General features: G+C 38.1%; 1 protein-coding gene across 6 annotated transcripts in view; it reads left to right on the top strand.

The window, feature by feature from the left end:
- LOC142049872 (nipped-B-like protein) overlaps positions 1-13,511 on the top strand; it is a 172,029-nt gene that overhangs the window by 66,310 nt on the left and 92,208 nt on the right. For all 6 annotated transcript variants that reach the window (XM_075078010.1, XM_075078011.1, XM_075078007.1 and 3 more), the window contains 4 exons: positions 4,476-4,575; positions 6,163-6,314; positions 7,290-7,450; positions 10,115-10,208. In XM_075078010.1, the coding sequence (XP_074934111.1) occupies positions 4,476-4,575; positions 6,163-6,314; positions 7,290-7,450; positions 10,115-10,208 (507 nt within the window). The remainder of the gene's footprint in view (positions 1-4,475; positions 4,576-6,162; positions 6,315-7,289; positions 7,451-10,114; positions 10,209-13,511) is intronic.

The following is a 13,511-nucleotide window of genomic DNA, read 5'->3' as shown; positions in this document are numbered from 1 at the left end:
GCTTTGGCCTGTGCTTGAAGGAAGGTACTAGTATAGAATTAAAAATAATTCAACATGAAACTTAAAAGAATAGTTGATGTTATTTTAATAAAGTTAACAAAGTGGTTTCAGAGAACCAGAAGAGAACAGACTTTAAAACTTGCTTGAATATTTAATTTTCTTACATAATTTTGAATACTTGTACCAGTGCAAACATTGCAATGTAAGTGTAAAATCAGAAAAATTGAAAGGGGGAAGAGGGGAAAAGCATAGCTGTAGACCAAGTATTTTGAGAAGACTGCAGCCCTGGAATGAATGTTTGGAAAAGCTAGGCAAAGCGTGACACTATTTTCTATGGAGAAAGGCCACACTCTTACCTAGAAATAGGGGGATCTTTAAGCTAGATGCTGGCAAATTGTGGTTAACGCCTCCCATTCAGATCTCCTAAGGCCAAAGGAGGATATGCTGATATGTAAATTCATCTCTTCTGCTTTCCTTACTGTCTTCCTTCTGAATATTGTCCTGCCGAGCCCAGCATGTGGTGAAGTTGGCACTGGGTACCCAGTATTTGTAATGCCCAGAACTGAGAAGGAACAAAGGCAGTGGGACTCCCTGCCTATTTCCTCAGCCTGGGGTGGGCCTCTGCACCATGATCCCTTGAGTATTAGTTCCAGCGTTAGTATGGACAAACTGAACTCAAATTCATTTCTCCCAGCCTTCTTTTCTAACTCAAGAACAGAAAGACCACCTGGCTAAAGAATGACATTAAATGTGGAATAAAATTATCGGTTCAGTAAAATTTGTCAGGAAATAAAGGCATCTTAAGTAAGCTAAATATTATGTTTTGAATGTGATCTTGGGCTGTGTTTTTATATAGTGCGTTCTTTGGCATTTAGTAGGAATGCTAAAATGGATTTATGCTGATGCCGTGAAAAGCTGAAATCAGGACTCAATAGTCTGAATGACTACTAAGCAGGTATTCTTTATTGCAGCGCTGGACGCACAGGGGATCGCTCCTCCTAATGTGCATCCCGCAAGTCATGATGGACAAAGCTTATATTGCTCAGTTACATACATCTGCATTAGATTTCCTGGAACTAATCATAACACTTGCATCTTAATTACCCACGCATTTTAAGTCCCTTCTTCCACATATGGTCATGAGTTGGCCCATCGAGTAATGTTGTCACAGTGTATTGCAAGGTGTGTTGGCTTCAACTGGTGTTCTGACTCTCATCTAGATGGAGGTGTCCTTAGGTCCTTTTGCCTTGGTTTGGACTGGCACCTGCTGCTAGGTTGTTTGCATCCCTCCAGGACGTTCCCCATCAGGCTTGCGAAGATTATGTCCTTGAGTGCATTCTTGCCTGAGGCCCCTTACAACAGTGGCAGTCGTGAGGCTGTTGCAGGTTTGTCCTGGGTGCTTCTGAGTGGAACCTCAGGGGTCATGGGGTGGTTTCCAGACAGGAGTTTGGTAGTTCTGCAGTGTCCTTATCTTTATGGCTCTGTACACCTGCGTCGCAAATTTTGTTTCGGCACTTCTTGTCTTGAAGCCTTTCTGACTCCCCCAAAGCAACAAGTTTTAGTCACAACAGCTCTAACTCTGTCAATGCGTATCACTTCTTTCCAAGCAAAAAAAATTATAGTCAAGACTGGGAGTATGTATTACGGAAACTCATTCTAGGAATGTTATTACTAGGATGATGTTTTCTCAAAACTGAACATTACCAACAATCAAAATTAAAGTTGCATTTAAAAGAAATTCTTAAATATTTTAAGGTATGGAAATGCACAGTGGAGCCATAAATCTGCACCTTAGTGATACTGTTGTCCCACAAATGGTTTCTTTCACCCAACGTGCAATAAACCAATCTTGCACACAGAGCCGAGATATTTGTTTATTCCATGTTTGCACAAAGAAGGCCGGTGCTAGGTGGTAACCGCAAAGCTAGCACACCCAGTCAAAATCGCAGTAGGTATTTATACAGTTAAATGTGTTAGTAACGTCTAATATTCACGCCCCCCAGCTAGTCATGGGTTAGTTTCTTTCTCACTTCATCTTAAAGGTACAGCTCCCTTTAAATTTACTACACATGCTCAGAGAGTAAGGGGCTTATTTGAATAGGGGCTTTTTTTAGTTAGGAGGTGTGGTTTTCATATTATAATGAGATGGTTCGACCTCGGGGCATCAGTTTAGGGCATTTTGCTGAGCTGCTATGTAAACAATACTGAACCTCAAGGATATATGTCAATTGTTTTAAACTTATGTCCTTCCTCCCTTCCTTGAGGTTTCTCTAGAGTTAATTATCTCAATACACTTTCTCTTAAAGGTCAGCATAACCTTAAACAATCAGTCATCAATATGACAACAACGTAAAAAATGTGCAGGAAGATATTTTAGTGTTAATGGCTACAGACTAAGTTCAACTCCTTTTTAGACTAAATGTTTGGGGCTTATTTTTACTCCTTCCTCATTACGTCATTACTAGGCTGACTTATCTGTGGAGACACTTGTGGTGGGAGTTATTTTGTTTGGGTTTGGTTTTTTTGGTTGTTGGTTGGGGTTTTTTTTGGGGGGGAAGGAGGGCTTGTAGGTTGTGGGGTTTTGGTTTTTTTTGTTGTTTTGTTTGGGTCCTTTTTAAGTTATCTAGATTGCACCTCCCATGTCATGCCACCCCATTCCCCCCAACAGAGATAGAGAAGTGAGAACTGTGTGTCACAGAATAAGTTTTAGGGTTTTTAAAAATGGCATTGAAAATGGATTCATTTATATGTTTTCTGTCATTCTTTTAAACCAAAAACTACTGCATCTGTGGTTCAAAACGTGTTTTAAATTTAGGGAGGAGAAAACAAATAGATATGCTTTTAAAGTATTTTAAAAGTGCAGTTTTTGCTTTAAGCATAAAATGAAACTTCAGCTGTATAGTCCATACTCATACAGGTACATTATGTCAGGTTTCTGTACATGAATGTTAAGGATTAGTAGTTTAACTAACTACTGCCTACTACCACTCTACTTGGTGAGAGTGGCTGTGAGAGGCGAGTGAGTAGTGGGCATGCTGGCTGCTGCCTCCAACACAAAAACCTTCGAGTTTCTTCCTCACTTGTCTCTGTGAGAGGCAACCAGTGTTCATTTAAACAAATTTTGTTACTCGGATCAGTAAAATGTCCTCTATACTGAAGTATGGAAGTCTCTGGGTTTTGTTCACCACCACCACCACCCCCCAGCACAACGTGGGACTTTCACTCCTACTCTGGGCTAGTTTGTGTGTGCTAATGTACTTGGAATGCAGTACTTCATACCTACTGGGAGGCAGTAACAGCTGCATTCCTGGGAGATTATCACACCTCTTCTCTGCTGGGGAGAAGGGAAAAGAGGGTGACAGGGAAGATTTCTGAAACTAGCTTTGCTTTTGTGAATATTGCAGTAATTGAAATCAGTGACAGTAGTTCAAGGACTGATGGCTCCCAAACACTCTGGATTGGGGACTACTGTCGGCCTTCTGTCTAACCTTTGGTTTAAAATATTTGCATTAATGATGTGCTTTTACCCACAGTCGAGGATCATTTGCTGTGGCTTCCCAAGCTGCAGTGTGCATGTGAATTCTGATGCTGTTTTAGCTGCAAGACATTTGATACTGTTGTTAAAATCACCAGGTTAAAAGTCATATAGGTTTTTGTGCACCTGCACCATTTCAACTTCCAGTGTCACGTGGTGGTTAGGAAATTCTTTATACCTGTATTGAAGGGGTGTGTGTGTAAGATTCCTTTAAAATCTTCCCAATAAAGATGCGAGTTAGTTTCAAGCACGTTGGTACTTGTGGCTTGCCATCTAGTACAACTCCTTAATTTCCAAAGCGTGACTGTGGGAATCTACAGGCTGTGGGAGTCTACAGGCGGGATATTGGTGGTTCTTTGCAATTGAAAATATTTCAGCACCTTCTTTGATAACATTCCTTATAAGCATGGTGGAGGTGAAATAGAAAGCTTTTGTTCCTGGGTAGAAAGCAGCCACTAAGGCATTACGGAGAATATCTTGCACCGCTCAGCCTGAGATGATTGTTTGCTGTACCCGTTTTAAAAATGGGAGATAAGTTTTCTGTGTTCTTCTGACTTACTGTGACATATCTAAATCTTTTCCTTACTGGCACAATGAGTACTATATACACCAGTCTGGGGTGTGGAGTATATGTTCTGTTATAAAATGTTTCTATCTACTAGCAGGCTTTTGGCTAAGGAACAGAGGAAGGAACTGCTGTTGATATTTATAATTGAATTAATACTGCTTTAGGGAACACTATTTTTATGTCATGGTGTAAAATGGACATCTTGCGTGGAATAGATTTTTTCTTTTAATGTTTTCTAACAGTTGTAAGTAGAAGATGTTAATGTCCGTAAAGTTCATAATCTCTTTGTATATAACAATTTCTGAAATGAGAGACTTCATTGATTAAAAAGGAAATGCATGTAAAGTAATTCTGCTATTTTCTCCTTAATAGGGATGATGATGTCGCAGTTTAATATTTCTCAGAATTCCATGCGAGGTAGTCCTGCATCTTCCAATTATCAACAAACCACTATCTCACATAGCCCTTCCAGGTAACGCTTTCTTTTAAATGGGGTGAGATGGGCATTGAACTGCAAATACTTCCTACAGTGACAGTCAATTCTTGTTGCAAGTATGTGAGTGGAAGATGATCAGTGTCAAGACAGATTTTGCATTTGTCTGACAGCAGGGTGAGTTTATTCAGCTGGCAAAGAAACATCTTTTTGTTAGTGAATTAATCTTTATATTCTAAGGACTAGTCATGATTCCCTGCTCTCTCTCCCTCCCATAACTTTGGCAAACTTTCTTTCCTGCCTAAGGAATCCTCCTGTCACCCATCCAGCTGTTCTCTACCTGTGGCAGAGGCTGAGACTGGTGGCAGGAGGATAGGAGAGGCTATGTGTTCTGGCATGTATAACTGTACCAATGTTATGGGAGGGTGGAAAAGGAGGCTTGTAAAAGCGTGAAGTACTGCTGTAACAGTTATACAAAAGGCTGCTCAGAGGATAGGCCCAGTAGTTTGGCCAGTCTTCCAGCAGCTTCCTCATCAATTTTCTGTTTCTTTTTCAAACTTTGAGTGTTGGATAGGTAGCCTTTGTTAATATAATAAAGCACCCTGGACTAGAGGAAAGAGTTCTGCATGTAGCTTCAACCCAGTTACTGGGCTTTAACAGATTTAAACTCCAGTTATTGGATATCATTATTAAAATTTATTTCACTTCAAGTTAGTGTAATTGTTTTGGCAAATGAAATGCTCTGTATCTGCACAAAAAACAGTACAGTTTTTACTTTTATATCTAAAAGTGATAGTGAAGGTTTTTTGAATTGTGAAGTCTTCTCAAAATCCTTGCAAAATCCTTGTTACATACTTTACTATTTCTTTCTATGGAAGCTTACCTTCATAGAGTTGCTATCTAGAACTGAGGGTTGTGAAAGCATGTATTGTACTTTCTGAAGTATTTATTTGGTTTATTTTTATTTTGAAAAGCTCATATAAGAATGTAAGTTATAATGTACATGTATTATTGTCACAACCCTAATTTATTTTTATGGCTTCCTATTTTTAGGATGAGTCTAAGATAAAGCCAGTGAAATAAGAAGTTTTATTCAGTGGACTTTGGGTCAGGTCCTACCTACCTACCTGTCACATTCCTATATCTTGACAGTATAGTTCTGTTAGATGAAGTTCGTTGAAATCTAACTGAAAAATCGTATTTAGAGTAGATGGCTCCTTGTTAATCATAGCGAGCTAATTGTTATATGATAATTAAACCTTAGCTGTCACTTTGAATCAAACTTCTAGAACTTTTGGAAATTGCATATCTTGTTTTAATAAATCTACAGATCTTATTTTAATAAATATTTGTGTAATTGTCCCTAGGTGGAGGTCTTATGAATGCTTTTTATTCTATTCTTTACTTTTACTAATGCAGTACCCAATCTGTGGCTTTTAAGTAATAACTGAAGTTGGGAAGGTATCGATAGCTTAAAATACTGCTTTTGAAGGTACTTCTTGACTGCGTTGGAATTTTGTCTCTACAGAAGTTATAATGTTCCAAAAGTATAATATTCCAAAAGAAATAATAAATTTGTCTAAATTTGCTTTTCCAACGTTTTAAAACTTTTTTTTAAATTTTTAGCCGGTTTGTGCCACCACAGACAAACTCTGGTAACAGATTTTTGGCACAACAGAACAGTCCAGTGCCTAGTCCATATGCTCCTCAAAGTCCTGCAGGATACATGCCATATTCACATCCTCCAAGTTATACACCACATCCTCAGATGCAGCAAGGTAAGTCTGTGATGTTTGCTTTATTCTCATGTCAGCTTTACCTTCATGCGCACGTTTCACAGCTCTCTAATTTCTTTGAAGGTGTCACATGCTTAATGCAAATTTTTGAGTTGATAGGGAATTTTTTGGGTATGTTTAAGCTTTGCTTTCTTGACTGTACAGAGTGGTAGTATATAATTTATTAAAAAAAGAAAAAAGGAAGAAGAAAAAGTAAAACACATGTTCATGTTACACTGCTCCTCCCCTATGTACACCCATTTTGCATAGTTGTCATGTATACATGACAATAGCAAAATCAAACAAAACGTTTATTTGTTAGCTATGGAAATTGTTTATCTATACTAGTGAAAACCTAATTTTTGCCAGTGTAACCTGCTGCCAGCTTATTTAGCCTTACCAAACCTTTGTAGCGTAGACTAGTCTAAGTTGGCTAGAATTATGCTCAAGGTATGCAGTAACTGGCAAAGATTACCTTCAGAACATGAACACTGTTAAGTATCTAGGCTTTTTTTTGGGTAAGTAGAATTCTCATTGGATCCTTTAAAATCATCTATTCTTAAAGTTCAGCGGTATGCTTAGAATTTATATAACTGTTCTGTATACAATGTTGTGTGTTTCATGAATGCCTTGGAAGGTACTAAAGGTAGTGAATAGAAATTATATAGAGGAAAATAAAGTTTTCTATAACCTATAAGAATATGATACTGACTAATTAGATAGATGTGGAGAGAAGCTTGGCTAATCCGTACATGGAATTTAGGTTTTAAATCCTCTTGAAAATTCAAATCTTGGATATCTAATTTTATTCAAGTTATTTGTGGCAAAAGGATTCAATCGAGAAGGTTGGATTCTTGTTCAGGTTCCAGACCTCTTGCATCCAACTCATTAATATCTGCTATTATGGTGTTTTCTGTGAAATTTTTTTAGAGTTAACAACAGTGTGAATATATCAGTATACTTTTTTTTGTATTTCAGCTTCAGTATCCAGTCCTGTTGTCACAGCTGGGATGAGGAATCTCCATGAAAATAAAGTTTCAAGTCAATTGTCTGGAAATTCAGCTAATCATCATGCTGATAGTTCTAGACATGGCTCAAATGAAGACTACCTACAGATGGTGCACAGGCTAAGTAGTGATGTATGTTACCTAGATCAGTTTATTATGATAAAGCAAATATTTACTGTGATAAAGCAAGTATGTGTTTAGCTGCCTTAGAAGTCAGATATTTTACTATGTTGTTGTTGATGTATAAAACCACTGAAAATATATTTCAGTTTCAGATGTGTACACTCACCCATGCAACTTGAATGTGAGAGATTTAATTTTTTTCTAGATCTCTCTTTCCTTTGGAACAGTTTGTAACATTGATTCTGATGAAGTTATGAAAAGTAAAAAAAAAAATCATACTCATATGTGAGTTTATTTTAAAGAAATGCAAACAACACTAGATTCTAAATAGGTATATAGTTAACTTGTCTTTCTGAAGATCCCCATAACTGTCAATTAGACTTGACATATTTGAATAACCTATTGGGTAATATAGTAGCGTTGTCAAAGGCAAAAATTCCTTTGGAAACTTTTTCTTACTGGTCTATTATGTGCTTTTATGACTTGGTTTCTTTATAAGAAGTCTTCCCTTAGTGACTTCAGTTCATGTAGGAGAAATTCTTTCTGAACTCGTGAATGTAAAGGGGAAAAAACCCAGCAACTTTCTCCCATAGTGTTTTGAACTTCTTAATTGTCTTCTTAATGAGCATCTCATCCTGTGGATGAAGCATGTTGGGATTCTTCTTCACAAGATTGGCACACAGTATCTTAACAGCTCTTAAGGGGAGAGCACTGAAGTTTCATTTTTATTTTGCCTTTAGCTCTTTGAACAGTGATCATAGTGATGCCTACAGCAGTAAAAAACTTCATCAAAACCTGGTGGCAAGGAGGCCTCTTCCCCCCCCCCCCCCTTTTTTTTTTTTGTGTGCGCATGTGTGTGTTTAGCTTATAAAAACTGTGGGCAACTCTTGTCTTCCTAAATTAGCTTGTGGAAGCAAAAAAAAGTGTTGTATTCAACAAGTGTACTATTAACACCAGGCTCCCTAAATCTCTTACCAGGATTAATACACTAGAACTCCAAGAGAGTTGTTAGTTTTCTTAGTCTTATTATTTTCAATCAGGATAATTCCTGCATTTAAAAAAAAAAAGCTAAGAAGTAGTATGTTCAATAAGAGAGTTTTGTAATGAAGGAATCTATCATAATACACAATCATCAGATGTTTCTCTCAGTCTCTGCTTCAGCAATGGAAATTCTTCAAAATAAGAAGCTGTTCTTGGCATTAAGTGTACATATATCCCCCAACTATGTTAAAGGTACACCTTCAAGAAAATCTTGGTTTTGTTAAGACAAGATTTTTGGAAACTTTAATATTAGGATAATTTATTTCACAGTGTTTAAAGAGGAAGTATTTAAAAATATTCACTCCTAATTTTGTGAGCCAAGCAATGTAACCACATCCTAGTTCATGAGAACTTAGAAATGAAACTTGTTCAAAACTGACAGACTATGAAAACATAAAACATACCCTCATTGCTCAGTTTAATTGGAGAAATACTAAAGGTAAAAAGTAATTATACCTTTAAAAGCTGATTTTAGTAGCTATCATGTAGAAAACAGTGATGCATTTGGATTAAAGTTTTGCATCTATGTATGAATAATAAGCTTAATCAAATCATAACATTGCAGCCTTTTCAGAAGCAGCGTGACCTTTGGCACAGGTAGTTATTAATGAGGATTATTAAATCATAAAACTTCAAAACTTTAATTATTGATCAGCTCCATCATTTCAATGTATTACATAAACGAGTAACTCGTACGTCATTTGCAGTAAAACACATGCAAGTTTAGGATATAGTTCTTTTTATTGCATTGAATCTGAATATTAGATTTCTTTGCACATGAGGCTTTCCTCATGTGAGGCAACAAGTCTTTTTGCAAGCATTGTTGCAAAAATAAGTGTAATTAATAGCACAGCATGACATTTAGATTAATTTTGCTGGGGGGAATCCAATAGAATTGTTTTCTTAAATGTCCATGGATGGTGAAACTGATGAAATCTGGTTTCTTAGAGATTTATATTCTTTGTCTTATAAGCACGTTCAGACCATAAATATCAAACTTTTTTTCCTTTTCCCTAAGCAGTGTGAACTACGCCTTCAGAAGGCATAACATGTACAGTGGCTAGTCCACTGCTATGCATGTGGAAATTGTCTGTTTGGCCATTGTCAGAGGGAGTGTGTAGTTGCCGTCTGTCTGTCTGTCTGTCTGTCTGTCTGTCTCTATCTATCTATCTATCTATCTATCTATCTCAGCTGCTGCAATGGGAGTGCTACAGATTTTGTTCAGTTCTGATGTGTATATGCTGGAGGGCATAAATACAAAGTGTTAGTTTGCTTAACTATATAAGTAAGATGACATTCTAATAAACTTTAAGGGTAGGTTAAGTGAAAAAATGGCGAGTCTGTTTTAAAATATCTACTTTTTATGCTCAGTTTCTTTTAGTTGGTATTGTATAGAGTTCATCTTTCTGCTTTTCAGATCTTTACTATGAGTGCATGTAGCAAGCTTCTAAATGGAATCTTAATGTCAACCAAAAGGGCTTATTTAGAAGACATATACATAGATTTATTTTTGTGTGCATGTTCCGGTTCAAGATTCTTCCTAAGGCTGACTGTGCTTTGGAATGTTGCCTATGTAGTAGTCTAATAGCAGTCTAAATTAATAATGTTAATTTTTTATCATTGTCACTTTAGGATGGCGATCCTTCAATAAGGAATGCTGCATCTTTTTCCTTGAGGTCACCACAGTCAGTCTGCTCTCCAGCTGGAAGTGATGGAACCGTTAAAGGTAGTCTAGCAGTCATATACATCAATGTATTTTTTTCCCAATTTTAAAGAACAGAGAGTTTAAAGAGGTATTTAGTTAGTTCTCCTGACTTCTGTGTTCAAATAGTACTAAAAATTATGTAATTAAGTTTTGGATACAAAATTATTTTGAGCCCTGATCCAGAAAAAATTTCTGAAGGTCCAAAAATTGACTAATTGTACTTCAAAACAAAGCTCAAATTCATGGAGGACAGAAGAATTTTAAATCCTTTCCAATATGAGGATTAAATTCTTCATAAGAATGGTTTCAGTTGCTCTACATAAGTAATGGTTTAAAGGCAGCATTATGAATATTGAACTGTTAACCAGCTCAAATTTTAAGAAAGTGAAGTTAAAAGTAGTTCAATGAACACAATATATATAGCATAAATGAAGCCTGAAGACCTTAGCTGTGGAGAAGGAATAGGATGAACTGTCAGTCAGCTGAGAAAATAATTCTTTACGCTAAAATCTGGAATGCATACTGCTGATTTTAATATTATCCCTAAGAAGCAATGACTGAGATACATGTGACTTAGCAAGGTAGGGGTTTGGGTGTGTTCTTGGTAATTTAGCTTTTCGGTGCTTATGTATTTACATGGCAATAGTGAAAAGATGCAACAGTGCTTTCTTCTCTTTAGCCCTGAAACAAAATTAAGTCTTTCTGGATGGTCAGGCTAGGTGGAGAGGGAGAACAGGAGATGGGGGAGATTCCAGAGAAGGTGAGGGTAGGCTTGCGCAGCCTGGATAAAAAAAGTCTTTGGAGGGGGTGGATGGGATGACACATAATGGACGGACGTGACCTTAGAGCAGTCTTCTCATACCCATGAAGAGATTATCAGGAAGACTTGAGTCAGGCTTTTCACAGTGTTGTGAAGGAAGGATGAGAGACAATGGACTTAAACTGAAATGGGAGGTTCTGACTAGGTAGAAGGAAAAACTTTTTCACTGTCAGAACAGTTGAGCATCGGAAAAGCCCAGAGAATCTCTGCCTTTTCCATCCTTGGAGGTCTTCAAGACCAGGCGGGATAAAGCCCTGCATAACGTAGATTGACTAAAGACCTCCTGAGGTCCCTTCTTAACTGAATTATCCTATGATCCTGTGACTGCTAAATGATCTCTGTGGTTCATCTTCTGTAGACATATACTATGTTAAACAGCGTTAGAAGAAATGCAGCTCAAATGCAAGTGAGAAGTACTTGTATAGCATGCCAGCAGCATCAGTATTTTAGGAGGTCTCATGCTGAAGGACTTGTAAGACTTGTGTAAAGGGCAAAGACTATGTGGTGGTTTTTCTTTAACTTGGTACACAAAATCCATGTTTGTTTGAGTTTATCAGTTTAACAACATTGTGAATCTAAGCTACTTCCACTCAAATATATGATTACCACTCAGCCAGAAGAATATTTGATTATTTTTTTTTTTTTAAAGTTGCTGCTGTTTCAATTGGTTGTCTCGGAACCCATTTTGAAGGGATACCTGTTCAGATTATTTCTGAAAACAATCTGATTGTACAATTTAGATTGTAATGTTTCAGCATTAGAGGGGCTGAAAGTGCAAGAGGAGCTTTTTGATTTATTTACCTGTATGTTAGCTTTGCTTTTCTCATTGATAACACACACAACTGAAATACTGTTACTAATGGTGCTACCATTTTGCCTTCTTAAAGAGATTAATGAACTCTGATTGAGAGAACTAGTTCTTGATGCTGCAAAAATCTTGCCAGACATTTACTTCCTCTAATCTTGCATTTTTAGAAATGTATTGAAGAGGTGTGGATAATTACAGTGTTACTTAGAATATGTGATCCCTGATAGTGAGGTTTTGGCCTATGATTTGGAGTGAAAGCAATTGGTTATGCAGATAAATTTTCCAGCAAAGAACAAACAGCAAGTATCTACGCTGAGGTCTTTGTTGCTACGCTCATTAGTCCTTGAAAGTTTGGTTGACAAGTTTCAAACTTTGATAAAGAAAATTAACAAAATATTTAATTGTTTGGGAAGACAAAAAGAATGGCACTAGACATCATCTTCATAAGTGATCTGGATAACGGGATCAAGTGTAGCCTGATGAAGTTTGCAGATGACACCAAGTTGAGTGGGGAAGTAGACACTCCAGAAGGGAGAGCCGCTCTGCAGGAAGATCTGGATAGGCTGGAAGAGTGGGCGAACAAGAACCTTATGAAGTTCAGCAAAGACAAGTGTAAGGTCTTGCACCTGGGAAAGCATAATATAGGAGTGCAGCACAGACTGGGATCCACCTGGCTGGAGAGCAGCTCTGTGGAAAGGGACCTGGGGGTCCTGGTGGACCGGAAGCTCAACACGAGTGAACAGTGTGCTTGCTGCGGCCAAGAAGGCCAACAGGATGCTGGGTTGCATCAAAAAGGGCATCGCCAGCAGAGAGAAAGGAGTCGTCATCATCCCACTCTACTCAGCGCTTGTCAGGCCACACCTGGAGTACTGTGTACAGTTCTCGTCCCCTCTATACAAAAAGGATGTGGCCAGGCTGGAAGGGGTCCAGAGAAGGGCCACCAAGGTGATCAAAGGACTGGGAAGCCTGCCATATGAGGATAGGCTGGGAGAACTGGGTTTGTTCAGCCTTGAGAAAAGGAGGCTTAGAGGGGATCTCATCACCATGTACCAGTACTTAAGGGGTAGCTACAAAGAAGACGGCGACTCCCTTTTTACAAGGAGTCACCTGAAGAGGACAAGGGGGAATGGACACAAATTGCTCTTGGGGAGATTCCGATTGGACAGGAGAGGGAAATTTTTCACAGTGAGGACAGTCAACCATTGGAATAATCTCCCCAGGGAAGTGGTTGACTCGGCCACGTCGGACACCTTCAAGAGTCGTCTGGACAGGGTGCTGGGACATCTTGTCTAGACTGGGCTCTTCCTAGAAAGGCTGGTCTAGATGATCGCTGAGGTCCCTTCCAACCTGGGATTCTGTGATTCTGTGATCATCAGTCCAGAGAAGGATCACAGGAAGGCTGTTATAATATCTAAGCTTTCTTATATAACATAGAAATGTGAAGCAGTTACCGAATGTACAGGTACAGGCTGCATTTCTGTACTTCTGACATGGAAGTAGCGAGGACTTCTGGATACTTGGAGAACGTGATTGTACAGCCTTGAGTTACTGAACAACAAGACTGAACAATAAGATTGAACAATATCTGTCTGATTGACAGAATCTGAATGATGAAGAAGTTTTGTTTGCAACTCGCAAATATTTGAGAGATGGCAGAAGTTATATTTGTTCTTTTGGTTGGTTGTTCATTTATGCA

This window comes from Phalacrocorax aristotelis, chromosome W, assembly GCF_949628215.1.
Source record: "Phalacrocorax aristotelis chromosome W, bGulAri2.1, whole genome shotgun sequence".
NCBI lineage: Eukaryota > Metazoa > Chordata > Aves > Suliformes > Phalacrocoracidae > Phalacrocorax > Phalacrocorax aristotelis.
The sequence above is the reverse complement of the archived record's forward strand: the minus strand, read 5'-3'. Positions and strand labels throughout refer to the sequence as shown.